The 20,767-nt window shown below is 41.8% G+C and overlaps 1 protein-coding gene across 4 annotated transcripts in view; it reads left to right on the top strand.

The window, feature by feature from the left end:
• The first annotated feature begins 665 nt into the window (after positions 1-665).
• Positions 666-20,767, top strand: part of NFKB1 (nuclear factor kappa B subunit 1) — a 52,467-nt gene continuing 32,365 nt past the window's right edge. The window contains exons 1-5 of one of the 4 annotated variants that reach the window (XM_030449809.1): positions 666-876; positions 9,711-9,763; positions 10,864-10,948; positions 17,561-17,601; positions 20,032-20,130. In XM_030449809.1, the coding sequence (XP_030305669.1) occupies positions 9,719-9,763; positions 10,864-10,948; positions 17,561-17,601; positions 20,032-20,130 (270 nt within the window). In that variant the 5' untranslated portion in view covers positions 666-876; positions 9,711-9,718. Of the gene's footprint in view, positions 877-1,136; positions 1,400-1,696; positions 1,772-9,710; positions 9,764-10,863; positions 10,949-17,558; positions 17,602-20,031; positions 20,131-20,767 lie in introns of those variants that run through there. The other 3 variants (XM_030449808.1, XM_030449812.1, XM_030449811.1) reach the window with 3 other exon arrangements.

Raw genomic sequence — 20,767 nt, 5'->3', positions numbered from 1 at the left:
TTGCTTCAGTGCAAGAAGCAACAGCCTCATAATTTCATCCATGTATAGGTTGTTTGTTTTGGGTGTTTTTAAAGTCCTTTTTATAAACTAGTTTTTTTTAAAGTCCTTTTTATAAATTAGTTTTTTTCCAAATCTCATTCAACTCTCTAATTAATAATTACTGAAGTCCCAGGTCCTGTAGCCTTAGCATAAAGTCCCCCACATGTGCTTTTTGGGTGCACTGCTGAATTTCTGAGCTAGAAATTCTGAATTCACTGCTGAATTCCTGAGCTAGCACACATCAGGTTAATCATGGTGGCTGCTGCTTAGAGATACTTTTCACTTTTAGCAAACCAGGCATTTACACTCAGCATAAAGATATTGTGAACTTAAATATTTGATGTCATCTTTGTGCCAATTAAACGCTGAACTATCTGACTTTCTTCACCCTACATTAAACGTGCCTGGGAAACCTGGGAACTGTAATATAAACTGAAGGTTTCAGTATAAAGAACATCAGTCTATTGTTGATGGTTGGCACCGTTTAACAGAAGTTAACCACCCTGGCAGTCTGCTCTGTCAGAAGCTGTTTAAATCCGCAGGAAAATGGTGCTGTACAACCTGCACTCTCTGTTTTCGGGCAACAGGTGGTAGTCAACCAGCAGACAGCCTTCTAGGAAGTGCCCACGAAATCCACCCAGCAGCCAGGCACTGCCTAACTGGGCTTAAATTCGCTGTATCACAACCTCTCTTCCCTACATAACCTTTTATACGGCTCAAACACCGAGAAGACGCTGGCAGCCACCCACCAAGTCGCGCCTGACTCCACACCAGTGCTAAGAACTTCGCCGTGAGCCACGCAAGAGGGACAACACCCCCAGGAGTGTCCTTGTGGCGGTAGGAATTCCCCCGGGATGAACCAGCTGGCACCTTCAGACGGCCTGTCCCTGCCCCAGGGATTTCCCGAGCGGGGTTCCTTCTCCAGAACCCCCGTCTGGCGAGCGGAGCGAGCAGTCAGAACCGACTGCTCCGTCTCCCTCCCCTCTTTATCCCCCCCTTCCCACCCCATTCCCCGCCCCGCCCCTCCCTTCCCGCCCCTTCGCGCTGCAGCCGGGGCGCTCAGTGGGAATTTCCAGCCAGGAAGTGCGGCGGGCGGCTGCGGGAGGGGGTACGCACACGGCGGCCCGGCAGGCCGGTACCATTCGACTGCTCTCGCCAGCGGGCCCGCGGTGGGCCGGGCGGAACCAGAGGGAGGGAGGGAGGAAGGGAGGAAGGAAGGAAGGAAGGGGAAAAGTCCGCCCCGAGCCTGGGTGCGGGCGGTGTCACGCCGGGTACATGGCGCAGCGCTGAGGGACGCGCGGCCGCCACCAGCAGAGGACGAGGAGGAGGAGGAGGCACCGCCAGCCCTGCCCTGCCCCGGGTGAGCCTCAGGCGACCCCTGAACCCCCGCTCCCCCCCTTGCCCTCACCTCGGGCCCCCGTTCGGCGCTGCTGCGCTTCCCCCCGTCCCGCGGTGCGAGCGGGAGCGGAATGGGAGCGGGAGCGGGATGGGAGCGGCTTGCGCGCTGCTCCGGAGGAGCTGGGAGAGGGGGGGAAGCAGCGTGGGGAGCGGAGCGGGGCGGGACGGGTTCCCCCCACCGGGGGTAGGGGATATTTGCCGCTGGGAAGCGTGTTCTCGGGGGTCAGATTCACGCGTGGCGCCGGGCAGCCTCTCGCCTGTGACTTGGGCTCGGGAGCGGACCTGCGGCTGAAGGGCCGGGAGGGATTGCCGGGCTGGCGAGCCAGCGGGGAAGGTGGGCTACCGGGGGTGGCTGGAGGGGGCTGTGAGCCCCGGGGTGCGGCGGACACCCCTTGCTTCCCGGTGCGGGGTTTCCGAGGAGCGCGGTTGCCGCTTCCCTTACCTCTCCGGTGCAGGTTTGAAAAATAGCGCTCTGTAGGTGCCCAGAGTGCCGCCCGCCTCCTCCCTGCTTGCTGCTTTCTGCGAGCATGAAGCAGGATTTCTTGTTTTGTTTCGTTTCGTTGAGGTGTTACAGGGGTCTTCCTAGCTGGGATGTCTTGTGAAGGGGCTGCGGAGTAAAATGGAAAAGTATGAAAGCTCAGCTCGGGTAAATGCTGTTTTTAAATGTTTGAGTTGTTTTAAGAGGCAGTGTAGAGGTGAGCTGTGAGATTGAGAAGTTCTCACCGTGATAAGGAATGTTACGTTTGAATCTTATATTCAAAAGCTACATCAACAAAAACACGACTTTTCATCATGGCAGTTTTTAATTTATATTTTTTTGTACTTATTTCTGCTTTGATGGTACCTTCTAAAAAGAAACACAAGGGACTTGCTTTATGTGAGTGTTGTAGTTGAACTGTAGTAGAGTTGAGCTCTGTGTTGTAATGCAGTGTGCTGCTACCTAGTTTTATCCAAATAAGTAAACAGGAGTGCCTGTAAGCATTTACAGAATAGGGCTTGTTTTTTGTTTTTTTTTAGGCGAGGGATCATAACAACTTCGGTGCTGCATTTCAACTTCCTGCTTTAAGTTGCTCAATATCTTTACTGAAGAGTATCATTAAAAAAAAAGTTTTGTTTTTTTTTAATGACTTTTAAAGTGCTGATTGCATGTTTCTCTTAATTTAGTTCACAGAGAATATTAGTAGCTGGTGGATGAATTCTCTGCTGTATCATCCTCTGCCTCATGTGCTATAAGGTGCCACACCACCACTGTCAAAAGGCCCAGGACAGAGCTGAATACAGCTCTGTGATTTTATTGACACCCAGAGTCAGTGTTGTGTGAAGTCCCAGCTTGTGAAATAATATCTGAGAGGATTTTTATCCTTTCAAAGGAGAAGGTAGCTGCCCATTCCAGGAAAGCATTAACCAAGACGTCATTGTGAGGCGTCATCGTGTTTGCAGTGTTTTGTAACCTACAGGAATGGCTGCAGTTTGAGAAAATGAAAGAGGAAAAAGCAGCCTGTAACTAATGAGAACGCTGGAGTTGGTTTTTGTCGTTTTTTTCCCAACATTGATAGTTTCTCTTTGGTTCTCAGAAACAAAATGGCACAACTGTTATAAAACCGAAAGAGGGAATGTTACAGAAAATAATAAAAAAAATTCCTGGTCTGGGTCACTTGGAGCTCTGACACGGGTATTTTAGGAGTGGAAGTTGTAACCCTTACATAAGCTGCAAACCTTTTATGAAGTTCTGCATTGATAACATCATAATTACAGTTGTCATTAACTGTGCCCTTAGGTCAGCGAGGCACTAAATTTGCATCCAGTTTTGAGCAGAGAAATAATTCAGTGAGTCCTCTTCAGTGCTTTCATTTATCATAGATGTTTTGCTGATGACAGTTTAGGAAGTGTAAAGCCTTAAAAGATGTTTCAAATTATTCTAGTCTCAAGGTAAAATCCTTTGTTTAGAATTTAGGTGGAGCTGTGACATCCCGTGTGTGGGGAGGAAGCAACTGTTACTACTACTAGTGGTTTTTTCCCCTTGCAACTTTTCTTTTCTTTTGAAAAGCATTTTTTTCCCCTTCATTTAAAATGTAAAATTAACCTAAACCACCTGCATTTTACTGCCTCCTCCAATGCCATGGATACCGTGCTGGTATCACCAAATCAAGAGCAGTGGAGGTGTGAGTTGTGTGGTGTGTGTGGCGTTGCTTACTTTTTTTTTTTTTAAATTCTTTTTAAACACAGATTAACACAGAAATGAAATAAAAACAAAGAGAGCAGGTATTTTCTTGACTCTCTAGTTTAACCGAAGTATTTTGCTGTGTCATAAGTTCCTGGAGAAGACTGAGGCTGCAGGAGGTTTACAATTTCTTTGTAAAAAAACAGAATTAAAAGGCACCTGTAGATTTGAAGCCTATGGTGTAACTGCAACTGTGTTGATTTGGCTCCACTTCCAAGTGTTATTTAAGTGACCACTTCTGCCATGTGATGTTTTCAGTGGCTGTGAGAATCCCTTAGCTCACTCTGGTGACTGCAGTGGGAACAGCCCTTGCTAATTTGTGAGTCCTCTCCTGCCACCACTGCTCATTAAATCAGGGACTGTGTCTTCAGTAAGACCCCAGAACCTACACCTAAGTGTCTGCTGATCCAGCAAACCTTATGTCAGCTGCACTTCTGAAATCTTAAGTTTCCTTATTATTTGGCTCCTCAGAAATGCTGTTATTTTCACCCTAAAAAAGGTTTTCTGTTTGGTATTAGTGATTCAGGACACTTAAGCTTTATGAAATGAGTATGTGTGGCTTTTAAGTTAAATTTTGACTTTGATGAAGGAATCTGTCTGAATTAGAACTATTTCTAAAGATTATTTAGCAATTATTTTTTATCTGTAGGAAAAAAATAGCAGTATTTTAACATGATCTTGAGGTTAGCTTAAGTAACATTACCATCCCAGGTGGCTGAATTACAGTGTAGAGTTGTTTTTCTGTGTTGAACCTCAGTATTTTACATAACTTAGCATTATGTATATACACCAGAGTGTGTTTGCCATATATTTGAATACTGCTTATTCCTTTGTCTTAAGTTGTTTGAATGTGTCTTAACAAAAACATCCTAATTTTATTCTGACAATATGCTGGAAAAAAAAACCAGTTTATATGTTAATGACACCTTTGGTCTTATTAGTTCTTTGACATTAGGAAAAGGAATAAAAAACCCCAGAATTGTTTGTAAACATACTTCATAAAGTAACCATTTAGGTAGTTTAGTTACTTTTTGCCAAGTGAATTCACTCATGCTGTGAATTTTTCTTCAAATAGAGTACCTGATGCAATAAATTTGAGTGGAGATTTCCTACAATTATTCTGCACCCAATCATTCTGCAACCAGCAGTTCTAATTCAGAGCAGTTTCTTCAATACTTGTGATTGATTTAATTTCCAAAATATTTAGTAGTCTTAGCACTATTGCCCAATAATGCATCTGCTCATGACTGAAAATATTTGAGAATTTTAACCTGAACAGTTCTTTACATTTTAAAAACACACAGACAGAACTCCCAGGTCCCACCCAACAGGAAGTACTAAGCAGACATGGGTAATAACAAGAGGCAATTTGTGTTGTCATATTAGAAAAACAAACATTTAGGGTTATGTGGTGGTAGTGTAGCTGCAACGAGGCTGCAGAGGAGAAACAGGCTGCAGAGATAAGTTGTATGCTTGATAAAAAGCCCTCCCTGCATTTTTGCAAACCTCTCTGCAAGCCTTTTCCCATTTGTATACTGAGGAATTATACTCTTTATTCACAGCTTACATACCTTTGTAATAGATGAAGGAAAAAATACAACTCTTGTGTGTTGCTTTTGCTGGAATTGGGCATTGCTGAGTACTGTGCTGAGAATACAGTTTCCTCAAAACAGGCATGCTCCAAGCTACTGAAAATGTAAATAGGAGAAGAGATGTTAGTAAATTTGTTAACATTTAAAGGCAGACTTCAAATTTCAAGTCTGTTTTATCACTGAGTTATCATAGAATCATAGAACTGGCTGGGTTGGAAGGGACCTCAGAGATCATCGAGTCCAACCCTTGAACCACCGTTGTGGTTCCCAGCCCATGGCACTGAGTGCCACATCCAGTCTCTTTTGAAATATCTCCAGGGAAGGAGAATCCACTACTTCCCTGGGCAGCCCATTCCAATGTCTGATCACTCTCTCCATAAAGAAATTCTTTCTAATCTCCAACCTAAATTTCCCCTGGCACAACTTAAGACCCTGCCCTCTTGTCTTGTTGAAAGTCGTCTGGCAAAAGAGACCAACCCCCCCCTGGCTCCAACCTCCTTTCAGGGAGTTGTAGAGAGTGATGAGGTCTCCCCTGAGCCTCCTCTTCTCCAGCCTCAACACCCCCAGCTCCCTCAGCCTCTCCTCATAGAGTCTGTGCTCGAGTCCCTTCACCAGCCTGGTTGCCCTCCTTTGGACCTGCTCCAGGACCTCGATATCCTTCCTGAACTGGGGGGCCCAGAACTGGACACAGGACTCGAGTTGAAGTCCCTTGAAAACTGCTGAGCCACCTTGTCAGTCTGAGCACTTAGCAATCACTTCTCATGGTTTTTAAAAGGCTTTTCCTTCCCTGCTTCTGTTTATCTGTGCCAATAATGTGAAAATATGTGTGATGCTCCCTTAATATTTTGGTTCTATTTGTATATTTCAGAATACTATAGCTGATTATCACCTTTTCATAGAATCATAGAATCATAGAATCCTAGGGGTTGGAAGGGACCTCGAAAGATCATCTAGTCCAACCCCCCCTGCCAGAGCAGGGCCACCTAGAGTACATCGCGCAGGAACGTGTCCAAGCGGGTTTTGAATGTCTCCAGTGAAGGAGACTCCACAACCTCCCTGGGCAGCCTGTTCCAGGGCTCTGTCACCCTTACAGTAAAAAAATTTTTTCGAATATTCAACTTGAACCTCCTATGCTCCAATTTACACCCATTACCCCTTGTCCTATCACTGGTAATCACTGAGAAAAGCCTAACTCCATCTCCCTTTTATTTTGAATAATTCAGGGACTTGCTGTCTGTAGCATTTTTTTTTAAACTTATCAAAATATTGCATTATCCCAGTTTTTTCCAGACTTCATCAGGACAGCATTCATCTAAAGTGATAAATATTTTACTCCAGTTTTAACCTTCACCTGGGAGCTGCAAAACCAGCATAAGTTATTAAAGTGGAGGCAATCCAAAGGCATAGTTGAGAACAAATGTGAATAAATTAAAGATTTGTAACAACCTTTCCAGTGTTAAGGTTTTGCTGGATGAGTTTTTGGGAGGGGGGGTGTCAATCCCTTCTCCTCACTCTCCAGAAGATTTTTTTCTGCAGCAGCTTCATTAATAGGAACAGTATTGGAAGCACAGGGAGCTGGGAGCTGTCAGAGCTTAGCTGTGCAGACCTGCTTTAAGCAGGTTTGGACAATATGCATTCAGAGTGCCAGCTTGGAATTCCTGCTTGGAATCCTGCCTGTGCAATATTCCCACTGCTGTTACATGGCTTTGAACAAGAGTGAGATTTATGTTCCTTAAGAAAACTATATTTTTTTTTAACCTTAAAGAATTAAAGTGGTTAAAGTGCAGCTTTACCAAATGGGTTGCCCATTTAACCTGACCCAGGCAGGTTCCTGACCCAGCTTATGTGTTTTCTGGAGCAGCAGAAGACCTAAGCCTGTGTTTATGGATGGCTGTGTTGGGAAGTTAGAAAAAGCAGTTCTCAAACTTCCTTTTTTCCTCCCTTTTGCTTCTTTAAGGATTATATTGCATCATAAGCTTTTGCTCTGGAGCTGTACTCCCAGTGCTTTTTGAAAAATATCTGGATTATAAGGGAAGTGCTGGATATGGGATTCAGAGGAGGTGGCCAGAGCTAAGGCTGAAGGACCAGGCACGGATGCATGAGCAGCATCCTGGCTTTGAAGACACTGCAGGGGTGAAGGTTTGAGACAAACCAGCTTGGAGCAGTAGCTGAGTCCTGTCAGGATCTGAGATACTGTCTGAGATCTGTCTGGCAACTCTTACCCTGCTCCCAGCCCTGACCCAGCAGTTTGCAGCAACTCTTGCACAACCCATTTCCCAGAATCTCCATTTGGGGAATGCTCATCTCTCAAAGTTGTCTCTCTACTGATACCAGATGATGTTTTTGCAAAGGATACAGAAGTGAGGCTCAGGGGTGGATAGTTGCCACTAAAAGATTCTCTTCCTAAGTGCATAGTTCTCTGCAATCTCCTGCTCTGCCATGTTTTGGAGCTCTGATGTAGCAAAAATATACTAAAAGTATAATATAAACCACAACTGTCTTTGCTTCTGTTTCATCCTTATTCCTGGCTATTTTTAATAAGCAAAATAAACAAGCTGATAATTGCAGTGAATTTCACTACTTTCATTCAGTGTCCTGTTACAGAAAATTATTTTTAACAGGCAAACTGCAATGAAAGCCAAGTGAAAGAGAAAAAACCCACTTTGCTAGAAAGCTTGTGAGGAGAGCTGTGCTTTCAGTGTATAAAGGCAGCTGAACTGCAGTAGTTGAGCTCTCATCTCGAGCCTTACTTGCTGAATCCCAGACTTGAAAGGTGAGAAGAGGTTGACATGAAATGTCTCAGAGTAAGAGACAGATGTTCTTCAACAGAGAAATTTATTTCAACCATCAGGCAAATTCCAGTTCAAGTGTCATGAACTCTGGGTAATAAAGATCCTGATTCACTGACATATGGATCTTCAGGGTACCTTTCACAGAATCTGCTTTACCTTCTGGCCTTTGAAGCTGATCTGTACTATAACCAAACCTTCTGCCATGAAATATTAATCTGACCTAACCCCTAATACTGAACTAATATAAAAAAATGCTGGACAAGTTTTAAAAGAGATGAAATTTTTTTTTCTTATTTTCAGACATAACAGCAGATATCCTGATGCTGCATTTTGCACTAAGTTTTGGCAAATATAATGGCCAACCTGTGGTGGTTTTGTTTATGCTTTTGGTTGGTTGGCTCAAAGAACAGGAAATCTAATAAGAGATGTGTGGCTGATGAGAGTTTCCACCAGGCATCAGAGTTTTGTGAGGTAGGGCAGTTGGTGATACTGCTCATCCTTCACCTCTGCAAATTGTTTTTTTAAGATGCATTTATATTCAAAACACACAGATAAAAAGTAGAGACCTGCTTCACCATGTCTCTCTTTGAAGGTTTGGGAAAGGAAGCATAGGTCATGTTTTAATTTTTTTTTTCCCCTGGTCTTATGTGAAATGTTAGCTTAATCAGTTAGGGCACTGGTGCACTTTAAAACATGGAAACATTTGAGGTTTAAAGCTCAAATTTTATTTTTTTGGAGTGGGGGGAGGTGTTGTTCAACTATGTAGGATAATATTAAAATGATGTTATTTCCTGCTTAGAGTAATAATAACCCTTCCTAATTAGTTAGTATATTTACTGCTCAGGTTTTTAGGTCAGTATGAGAACAAAGCTAGAGATAAAAATAATGAAGCCTAAAGTCTTAGTTTTTTAAAAGGCATGGAGTGGTGAGGTGTCTAAATGCTTTCAGAAATAACTGGAATATTAATATTTGAATTAGTTTCTCATAGGTGATAAAATTTGCACATTTCTGTCTTCTAAGTTATGACTACAAGAATGGAATAGTATTTTATAATAGATTTAATAAATTCCTATCCAAACTTCCAGGCTTGATACTGTTCCTGGAAAAACTGGGCTGAACTTTCCCACTGTCCAGCACTTGCATGTCAGCTTGTGGGAGAGGGTTAGGGATGTTGTGCATCCATAATTGTCACTGTCACCACTGTTGGACCCCTGGAAATAAAGGTGTCCAACAGTAGTCAGTGTTTGACTCTGTTTTTTATTTAAAGAAAAAATAGTGAATGTTCTTTCTTGAGCTTCCTTACCTTGCATTTAGTAGTACTTCCCAAGAAAACCACTGGATTTAATGAACATTTTCTCAGAAGTCTTTTTATTGGGTAAAAATGTAGAGTCCTGCTGTTGCTGAACTATGATCATGATTTTGCCTGAACTCCAATGGCAGAACAGTCAGAGGAAAGGCAGAAACAACTCAATACCTGATTTTAACACATTTTTACTTAAGGACTTTGGCTGTAATTTGTAGTGACTTTGGCAATGGAAGTTCCAGGCTGTAGCCTATTGTATCCCTAGCATGCACCTTACACATACTGAGGAATTTTAAGAGTATTTTAGAAATCATTGACATTAATTGAAAAAAGAACAGAGTGCTGATTATGTTTTTGTGTTTCAGGACTTGAAATGGCAGGAGAAGATTCCTATATTATGGGGGTGTCTGATCCCCAGGTAAGTGGATTTGTGCCTTTTCAGTATCCCTGTATTCTCCCCCAGCTCTGTTCTGGCTTCCTCACAGTGTCCTGTCATTTCCTAGCCTTTACAGCATGGAGACATAAAAGCATTCCAGCTGTTAGCAGAAATCAGGCTTGGGGAAATTTAGGGAGTTTTTTCTCTTTAAGTTCAGTTTTATGTGGCCTGTAAAGTTCCTTGCCACTGATGAACTGGCTGAAATGAAAAGGAAAGGCAAGCCTGCTGAAAGAAGCTGTTGAAAAAATACTTATTCTTATGCCCTGTCTGCCTGTGACATTTGCTCTGAAATCTGTTCTGTGGTGAGCATTGGGTTTTATCTGGAAATAAAACCCCTTATGCCCTACAAGGCCCATTTGTATCCTTTTTTGGGAAATTTGCCTTGACATTGATGACTAAAATGTTCCTTCAGTCCCAGAGATCAGTAGGCCTAGCTCTGTCTGATCTCACTGGGTCATTTCATGATTCATTTGAACTAAGTGAATGGTTGGAGTGAAGAACAGAGAATTTCTACTCACCTTAATTTCCAGAAAGAAACCACTTAATCCTTTATGCTTGCTCCATTTTGGAAGAAGATTGATTTATACCTGACAACAAATACACTGAGTTAAGACATGTCAGTGTTCAAGGAAAAAAAATAAATTAAGCTTTAACCTGTGTATACTGTTTTCATTACTGTATAATGTTTCTTACATTAGAGTCTGGAAATATTTTCATAAGGAATGTAACCTGGTGGGGTTTAATCACAGAATTGGATGGGCAAGACATCTATGGTCAGGCTTTCAGAATTTACCATCTAAGCTCTTTTGAAAATACAGCTGTTAGTGCATTTAATCAAAATATGTGCTTAGAAACAATGCTGAGTTTCATGATAGTGCTCAGACTTGGTCAGTACTACCAGCTTTGCTTGCTCTGCTCCTGCAAGCAAAAATAAAATAGATATAAAATGTTTATGTACTGTACTTGGGTGTTTGCAGTTTCAATATTTGCAGAAGGGAACTTGGAAATTCTTTGCTGATAGATGCTTTAAGAAACTGTATATATATATGTAGTAACAAAGTCTGTGTTTTCTTTCAATGTAGATGTTTGCTATGGATCAGTTAATGGGGATGAATGCATTATTTAATAACACAAATTACATCACTTCAGACTTGCCACTACGAACAGGTAGGAGCTGTTGCTATTTGGTTGGGCTGTTGTCTTGCTGTTTCTTCCACTTTGTTTTGGGACATTCCTTTCAGAGGCTTTTTTGTTTACACTCTGCTGGTTCATAATACCAGATCCTAAGGTTGTCAGCTAGACTCACTCCCTACACCCTCACTCCCTACACCCTCACTCCCTACACCCTCACTCCCTACACCCTCACTCCCTACACCCTCACTCCCTACACCCTCACTCCCTACACCCTCACTCCCTACACCCTCACTCCCTACACCCTCACTCCCTACACCCTCACTCCCTACACCCTCACTCCCTACACCCTTCCTTACCCTCATGCAACTTTCAGCAGTGAGGCAAATTGATTTTCCTCTGGCTTGTACAGAAACTGAAAGTTTCAATCAAGTAAATGGTTCTCAGTCACCAGAGAGCTTTGAACAACCCGGTTTTATGCATGATTTTGTATTTTTTTTCTAAATTTGCCTCTTCAGGGACCTGCATGTTTGTATTGCCAGTGTGTGGAGTGCAATATGTACTTACTTTTTTTTCACTGGTGTTTCCTTTGTTGTAATAATTCTTACAGCGATTGCTTTTCTCCAATAAAATGCAGAGTATATACAACTTCCTGTATCATTCACATCTCTTTTTCCTTCTTGGTGACTTCTGTGTTTCCTGTAAAGTGGCAAATCTGGTAATAAAGTACCAGACAATTTCCTGAATACTAACACTAGTTTGATAGTTCAGAGTCAAATTGTGCAACCAACCACTGAAAATAAGCAAACAGTGTCCTGCAAAGAACCCATATGCAGTTCTTCCTTCCAGTTTGGTTCCAGATCAGTAATGCTTCAGCTATCAGCTGCTTCATCAGCCTTGGTCTGCTTTTGCTTATTAAATTTGTTTATAAGTATTATTTTTTGCCTGAATTTAGAAAACTCCATTTTTCCTGTTTAGGTTATTAGAACAGCTAATATAAAGGAGAAAGGAAATAAGAATTTATTTAGCTGTGTGAGGTTTTCCTTAATATCTCCAATATTGCTATTCATGTCTTTTAACATGACAGCTTTGTTATTGATCTGTTTGATGCTGTTATATCAGGATGCTGCAGGAATCTTCTCTATTGCAAATAGCTTCCTTTTTTAAGAAACACAAATCACTTCTGTTTGCAGTATTTGATGCACTTGACAGCAGTGAAGATGAGAAGGGTGAAGATGAGAAGGGTAAAATGAAATAAGCAATTAGCTTTTTACTTCATGGGTAAAATTTCACCCTTAAGTAACAACAAATGCAATAAGGTAGCAAGAAATGCAAAGTAAACAATAAATAAATAAAAATAAAAATTACCTGATTACTGTTTCAGTGTTTCCTGGTTTGAACCATACTTCAGTTTTCCTGACTTAAGTAGTAGTAAGGAAGAAACAGGCAACACATCTGGTACAGATAATCTTGTTTCCAGATAAAATGTTCTGATGAGGAAAGCTGGTGACAAATATGGACAAATATCCAACAAATTCATGTTGCAGTCGTTTGTTTGCAGTGGGTTTTTATTAAGACAGATAAAAATGTTCAGTGGGATTATTCTCTGTAGGATTAAAGGGTTTATGAGTTGGTTGCTATACCAAGGTGTAACAAACAAGGTTAATAGAATTTTGATTTCCCTGTAATGGTCTCTCTCACATGTATATTTTAAGTTTACTCTGTTTTACTCACACCAGATTCATTCCATATAAATTATTCTGCTATGCAAAACTGATTTTTAGCTATCTACGTGCTGTCTAAAGTAGAAAACAACTTTTTAAAACCATTTGGGGAAGTAAAAAATTCACTGAATTCTGAATCATGGAAAACTCCAACTGGAGGAAGTCCAGCTCTACCCTTAATATGCAAAATTGCTTGGAAAAGGCTGGTTTTTTAATGGCACTGCTCCTGTCTGCTGTTGCACTACTGGTGGCAAGTTCCCTGTGTATAAAATGGGATTTAATAAAGGATCAGGGCTTTCAGGTTATCACAAACAAAAAGTTAATAATACCTTTTAGAAGAAGTAATTAATTTTAATGAATCTGATAATGCCATAGGGATTTTGTTTCTTGAGTAATACCACTATAATGCTTAATTCCTCCCCTGCTTGAAGCTGGGGTGTGTTATTACCACTGACTAGCTTTTCAGTTATAATAATTTCTATATTATGCTTTAGTTGTTTTCAAGCAAGAACTAATGATTTCTTTCTACACAGCAAGGGCATTAAAAAATCTTTACAGGACTTTCTACAAGTACTTCCATCCAAGGTATAGAGAGGGTGAAGTAAGTGTTCTAAGAAGGAGTTTTCTCTAGGACACTTGGATGATTTTAGGGAGAGAACCAAAGACATTGGTTCTCATGGTTTGGTGTGGTGCTTACATCTTTCCAGCTCTGCCTTCGTAAATACAGTGCCTGACTTACTACACTGGCAGGCAGGTTTAATATATAACTGGATTGCCATGCCATGCCAGCATTGTGAATCAGCAAATAGCTGGGGAATTGGGGGACTTTCTGGGAATAGATGTCCTGTTAATATTTACAGTAGTGGTAGCAAACCTTTAAGATGCTGGGACAGGGATTTTCTCACTGAGGCTGTCAGTGCTCAAGTGTCTTCACTTGCTGCTGCTTCTGCCTTGTTCTTGTCAGTTTTAACTAAAAATTAGGCTTGGTTATTTTGGCTCTAAAGCTGCAGTAGCTGGTTAAGTGCTTCAAGTTCTGCATTTACATCTAACTCTAGATGTGTGCTATATGGGTGGATTCATCAGGATGTCTCTGTATGAAGTGTCCTAACAGTGCAAACTGCAGGACTGGGCCATGTGTTCAAAACAATACCCCCAAGGGCTGTTCTGGGGGTGCCAGGCAATGGAGAGGAGGTGAATGGGGGGGATTTGATGACAGCTGGTTGGAGATGACATGAGGGGCTTCAGGTGCCAGGCAAGCTGTTAAAAACAGGACCCCAGTGGTCCTGCTATGCTGCCAGGCTTCCATGGGTATCCCACCAACCTCACAGACCCCTTTTTTTCTTGACTTTGCTGTGATGGGAAGAAGGAACCAAGAGGGAGCCTTAAGATGGGGACTCCTTTGGGAAATGTGAGCGCAGGGTGAGGCCTGCCCAAAGGAAGAAAGAATTTAAGTGGTGGGAGTGTCAAGATGCAGGAGAGCCTCTGACTCAGGCAGGCAGGAAAATGAAGAAATGCAGCAGCTGAAGAAGCAGTGGGGAAGTGGGACTGTGACTCAGGCTGGAGGGGGGGGGCAGTGGGATGTGAGTGGTTCCATGGCAGGGAGAAGACAGAGAAGGAAGCCCTGGTGTGGCACCAAACCCCCTCCAGGCTGGAGGACTGCATGTTTTATTTGCAGGTTTTGCCCTCCTGACTGCACCAAACTGCAAGGGGGGCTTGTGTCAGAACTTGGCAACTTGAGGGTCACCCCTGTTTTGGAGCCCAGCTCCACCAGCATGGGCCATCTCAGCCTCCCAGTAGAGCTCAAGTAGAACTTCAGCTGTGCACCATGTAGTATTCCTTTTGTGGCTGTTTTAAACAAGAGTTGGTTGTGGAACAGGAACTTGGAGCAAGCAAATTTCCAGCCTAGAACTGAGGTGCAAAAAGTCACCACAATCCTTGGCATCATCAGAGCCTCTTACAAGGTGTACATCATCAGCTTCCTACTCTCTGCTTACACCAGAGATGCCTGCTAACACAAATGAAATATAAAACCTTCCCTGTGCAAAACACTAAAAATCTTTTCTTTTCCTCCATGGGAAAGGATGAGAGGGAAAAAAAAGGAACCACTCATAGCCAATGCCAGGCTGTCTGTCTAATGAACTTCTGGAAAGTATTCAGAGTTTAGTGAAGACAGCTGCATGGAACCTTTCTCTAAGTAAATGTTTTTTTATAGTCAAAATCATGTGTCATTTATGCTTGGATGTTACCCTGAATGTTGCTACTTCATTCTTAAAGAGCATTCCAGATGTAATTAATGCCTTGCATTTGAGTGCCTTCTCTGTACTGTTACTTGGATCTGCTTCAGCTGCTATACCAGAGAATTAGTCATTGCAAAAAAAAGAAAATGTTTAATCCCAAAACCCCAAGGTTAAAATAAGACCTCACAAAATTGTTTTAAATACACTGGTATAGTATTTATGTGATCTGGATTAATGACAACAGGACTCTAATTTGACTTTGTACATTTACACTGCACTTTTTTTTGTGCTTTCCTAGCATTGGATACTTTGAATTTATTTTTTTAACTCAATATATTTGTAGGCTTCCTATAAGTTTTTTTTTCCAAGGGGGAATAAGAACCACAGTCCTAAGTTTTCATTTTTCCTGAGTTTTCACACACAGCATGCAAGGTGAAACCATTCTAGCAGTATGAAGAATTGCCCTTGGATGTGCCAATAGAGTCTGTATCCCTCTCTTAGGAATCTGAATTCCCTTATGCTGAGGAAGAGTTGGAACTTGGGTCTTTTTCTGGCTCATGTTTTAAGAGAAGGCAGCAGTATTTTGTGCCCATGCTAATTCAAAGTATGTGCCTCAAAAATTAATTCCTAATGGGAGAGCAGCCAAAGAACTTGGTAATTATGCCCTGGAGACTTGGTTGAAAGTTGAACTACACAGTTGTACTTCAGGTAGATTATTGTTGCCAGTGCCCAAAATGAGCAAGGCTTCTGAATTGTTGAAGTGTAAAATTTTAGATGCCTAAATAATGAGGAGGGTTAGAGACCTGTGAACAGAAGTCTTAAATTTACTGAAGTGCCCCTATAGTGTTTAAACTCAACTTGACTCATCTTGACCCCATGTTACTTAGAAAAACAGAAACATAAAACCACACCAAAGCTAAATAAGACTCTTTCTATTAAAACCTCTGAAGTCCAAACTGGTTTTCATGCTTTCTAATGTAAGATGATGCACATGTAGTCTTGAGGCAGTTGCTTTTCATGACTTCAAGATTTTAACTGTAGCACTGTTTACTTTTTCACAGGAAGAGCACTGGATGTGGCAAATAAATGATCTTTATGTGTGAAATAGTTGTGAAGGGCATTTGCAACATAATTGTGGCATGAAACTGATTTGGTTGCTGAGTCAGTGAACTTCAACAGCAAAATACTAATTCCATCTATTAGCATGTTTATCAAAACTTTCTGAAAGCAGCTTGTTCAGTGAAGACCTGTGCTGACTAAAGACAAGAAGGTTTTATTCAAGTTGAAGTTTTGAGGAGCTGATCAGGACACATGTAGCCATCCTGTAAACTATAGATGAATTAATCCTCTGCTGTTTTTAATTAGCAGTGAGCATTAGTCCTGCTGGCAAATTAAAGTTGCTGCATGGCTGTAGTTCTGTGCTGAGGCCAAGTACTCCCTGGTTGAGGTAGCAGGAGCAGATCACATCTGGGTATTGGCAGGGCACAGGATGCTTTGGATGCTCCAGGCTGTGCCACAAAGCTGTTGCTGCTCTGCTTTGGAGGTTTCACCTGTCCCAGAGAGCTTGCTTGATTACTTAACATTAATTCCTTTAACAGAGCATAAGTGATGATGCCTAATTCCAACAGGAATATAACTGGCAACATATTGTGTAGTGAAGCTGTCGTTTGGGATCTGCTTTGAGTTTTTAGCACTGAAATCCCAGTTTTCTTTTCTGCTTAGCAAGAGGCAGGATATAAATCAAACCTCTTGGAACTGTTGCTTTCAGACTCTGGGAGTGGCTTGCAATTTAAGAGGTATTTCACAGCCATCCAAAAGAGTGCTTTTCTTCTTGATGCAAATAATCTGACTGATCAGAGTTGAAGCTCAGCTTTGATCAGGTAATGAATTCTTCACTCTGGCTGCACCAAGTTCTCATTGGACTTAGGGCCTGCTCAAAGGATATATAAACTGCTGAATTTTGAATGAGATTCATGGTGTGAGTGGTGCAAGACTGAAAGTTGTTTAAAGAAGCCTTCTTTGAAAGACAGACAGAATTTTACTAGGACATAATCCTATGTATTGGCATCGTGCTCAAAGATGGGTCTCATGTGAGCCTGCATCTGTAGTCAAATAGAATGTGTTCAGTGTTTTTAGAGGCACAACAGAACAGTATAATTAGAAGTGCATCTGAAATCATTAAAAGAATGTAAATTGTTTAGTCTTCTCAATTCCGGGGTTGTTGTGTTTTTTAAAGCAGTTCTGACTGTTAAGGCATGTTGAGACAGCCTAAATTCCTCCTATACTCTCATCCCTCAGAGCTTCCCATTGGCTGTCTCTCCACTTTCAAAAGCACCTATTCAGTAGGATGCCCCGGGGCCAAAACCTTGTGAGTGTATTCTTTAGAGCCCAAGGGGTTTAAACACAAAAGTTAACCTTCCCTCAGAAAGGCCAGGCTGCTTGTCAGTGGCAAAGGGAGGATCCTCCTCTTACCCTTGCAAGTCTTAACTGAGTGATCAGAGTTGCCCTTCTTACTCCCCTGGTCTTACTTGGAAATGACTGACTGCCAAGTGATTATTCATGAAAATCTGAGTTCTGGAGATGCTCAGATGCTTTCAAAAATTTTATCTCTGTGTTCAAGGACATCAGCTTACATCATAGTGATAGCAATATAATTTTGATCATGACTTTTCTTTCTTTTATGTTAGCAGATGGACCCTATCTTCAAATCATAGAACAGCCAAAACAGGTAAGAACACTGTATTTTGAAAATGCTTAAAGTAGCTATGTCACTATATTCAGCTTTGAATAAAATTATGACTTAAGATGAAAAAAAAGATACTAGAGGTTGCACTCTGATAACAAATGTGGCACTTAACCACAAGCTGTTTTCCCTCACTTTTGTAGTTACCTGGTTTCCTGTTTTGTCTGTTTTCATCTTTGTCTCTCTGGAAGTGCCATGAGAAGAAAACCAAAACAACTGAGGTTTTCAAAAAAAGTCTTGCCAAGTGTAGACTCTTCATCTTAGAAGTGTCTCTTCCTGTGCCCTGGTATTTTGAAATACAAATTATTAGATCAAACATGGAAGATTTTTAGGATTTGTTTCATACTTCTGAAAACATTCTGAAAAAAAAAATAAAAACATTTCATACTGTTCCCAGGTTACAGGAACTTTTGACTTGGGCTTTGTCATCTTAAAGAAACTGTTGTGAGATTTCTTTTCAGCACAGTTGGCTGTTTCGAGTAACCCTCAAAAAATAAAGACAAATGCTTGAATGTTACTTTTTTGGTAACTGTAATAAACACTTATGCCCCTCTGACAGCATCAAAGTTATCCCAATGATCATCTAATTCCAACCCCTCTGCCATGGGCAGGGAAACCTCCCACTGGATGAGGTTGCTTAAAGCCCCATCCAGCCTGGCCTTGAGCACTTCCAGGGAGGAGGCATCTGCAGCTTCCCTGGGCAGCCTGTGCCAGGGTCTCACCACTCTCACAGTGAAGAATTTCTTTCTAATGTCTAACCTAAATCCATCTTCTTCCAGTTTAAAACCATTACCCCTTGTCCTATCACTACATGCCCTTGGAAAAGTCTCTCCCCAGTTTTCCCCAGACCCCCTTCACCTACTGGAATGCTGCTGTAAGGTCTCCATGGAGCTTCCTCTTCTTCAAGCTGAACCCCAACTCTCTCAGCCTGTCTTCCCAGGAGAGGTGCTCCAGCCCTTTGATCATCTTCATGGCCCTTTTCTGGACTCCTTTCAGCAGTCCCGTGTCCTGCCCATGCTGGAGGCTCCAGAACTGGATACAGGACTGCAGAGTAGAGAAGGTGCTGGCCACACTTCTTTTGATGCAGCCCAGGACACAGCTGGCTTTCTGGCCTGCAAGTGCACATTGCTGGCTCATGCTTTGCTTTTAATAAACCAACACCCCCAGTCCTCCTTCTGCTCTCTCAATCCATTGTCCACTGAATCTGTACTTGTCCTTGAGATTGCCCCAGCTCCTCTGCAGGACCTTGCACTTGGCCTCACGGAACTTCATGAGGCTCAAGGGAAGTTGATGATGGTGCACACAGCCAGGAAGGTGTTAAGGGCACCATTTCTAGCACTGAGCTTTGAAGGGCACCACTCATCACTCATCTCCTTTTGGACATGGAGCTGTTGATCACAACTCAGAGTTCAGACACAGCTGTTGGCTCTGTTGAACCAAAGGCATGGAGGTGAAGAGAGACTGCGTCATCCTGTGCATCAGGACTCTAGAGGCTGCTTTGCCTTTTGGACAGCTTGGGTTCAGGCTGGGCACCTCACCTGTAATGCAACCAGTCACTCAGTTCCCCTTAGCAAGGCAAATCCATGCTTAATGATGAACTCCTTGGTCTGGTCACTATCTGAATAAAAGATTTTTCCTTTTGGCTGGGAAACAAATTTCTAAGCTGAAAAGGCTGTAGTGAGATAAGTTTTGAAGCTAATGATTACAAACTGAATTCACACTATTAGAAAGAAACTGAATTTATCTTGTCAAAGGGTACAATACTAAGTGGTGCAGTTTGGAAATTCAGAGTTGGAAGCCACTTGAAGTAAAGCAGTCAGTAGATTGAGAGTTACCAAATACGTTTGTCTAAGAGTTGCATCTTTTGTGCTTTCTAGATTACTTTTCAATGGGATTTTATTTCCTCAAATAAAAATGGAATAAAAAGACAGCTGTACTCTGGAGTGGTTGCTATTATCCTGCAGTTCCCTGTAAAATATCCTTTCTTTATGTAGCTGAGATGAAAACCCAGCCATTCAAAGTCCTCTGAAGCTTCTGTGCTGTTTCTGGACTCTGCTTGGAGATACAGCTTTTATATGCTCTTCCCAGAAGGAAGAATTTCTGTTTATTCCTGCTTTGTTCTTCATGGTGCTTTGAATGTTCTTGCTTATTATTGGCTTCAAATCACTTTACCCAGCAGCAATGATGGGAGAAAGAGCATGGGCTCCTGCATCATCTTCCTTTGAATTCTTGTCTTTAGTGGTTGGTGCTCTCTCAGCCAGCACTCCCAACACCATTTCAGGGATGAACAGTTGGAACTTTGCTCTTTGTGGGCTGTTTGGGAAAGTTTTGTTTCTGTGTGTGTTCATGTGCTCTCACGTGCTTTTGGTTTTGTTTTTAAACAGCTTTCAAGTTTTCTTTCCTGTATTTCCACAGAGGGGGTTTCGTTTCCGATACGTGTGTGAAGGGCCCTCACATGGTGGACTTCCAGGTGCTTCTAGTGAGAAGAACAAAAAATCATACCCTCAGGTCAAGGTAAGTACAGAAGTAATTATTTTTGCAGACTGAGTGCAAGTGCCATGTGTATGGTTATAGGACTTTACTGCATATAAACCTCAATTTGTATGAAATTACTCCAGACTGACTGCATTTCAATCCCCACTTTCAAAATGGAATTAAGTTTGAGAAGCTAATGGTTTGTGGAGTTATTTTGGCACCCTATTTATTTGCCAGCAATTAAGCAGTGAGCTTTCCTTTACTTACCTCCTCATTGCCCTTGTGCAAGACTCACGGAGCTCTTCTTTAAGGTGTAGTTTTGGCATAAAGCAAGGCCTGAGCTGCTCAATTACTCCACTTCTACAAACTGCTGTGCAGAAGGCTGGTCAGTTATTCCACTTCAGTCTTAGGTTATTTACCAAATTTTCTTTTTTATTTTCTCTTTTTCTGTTCATGTTACTCCTGTATTCAGTATCTCCAGAATACTCTGTTCTTAAGGACTGGATTTCTTTAAAGTCAGCAGAAAGCTTCTCATTTTAATAGGAGGAGCATTACATTCAGGTGTTTGCTGAAAACTTTTTGGTTCTTTTTTTTCTCCTGGAAAAAAAATCAAGGGCATTAATCAAAGGAACATTCTGTGCTAGCACAGTATGAAGATTATAACAGGGGTGATTAA

This window comes from Calypte anna, chromosome 4A, assembly GCF_003957555.1.
Source record: "Calypte anna isolate BGI_N300 chromosome 4A, bCalAnn1_v1.p, whole genome shotgun sequence".
NCBI classification, from domain to species: Eukaryota; Metazoa; Chordata; class Aves; order Apodiformes; family Trochilidae; genus Calypte; species Calypte anna.
This window is presented reverse-complemented; position numbering and strand designations above follow the sequence as displayed.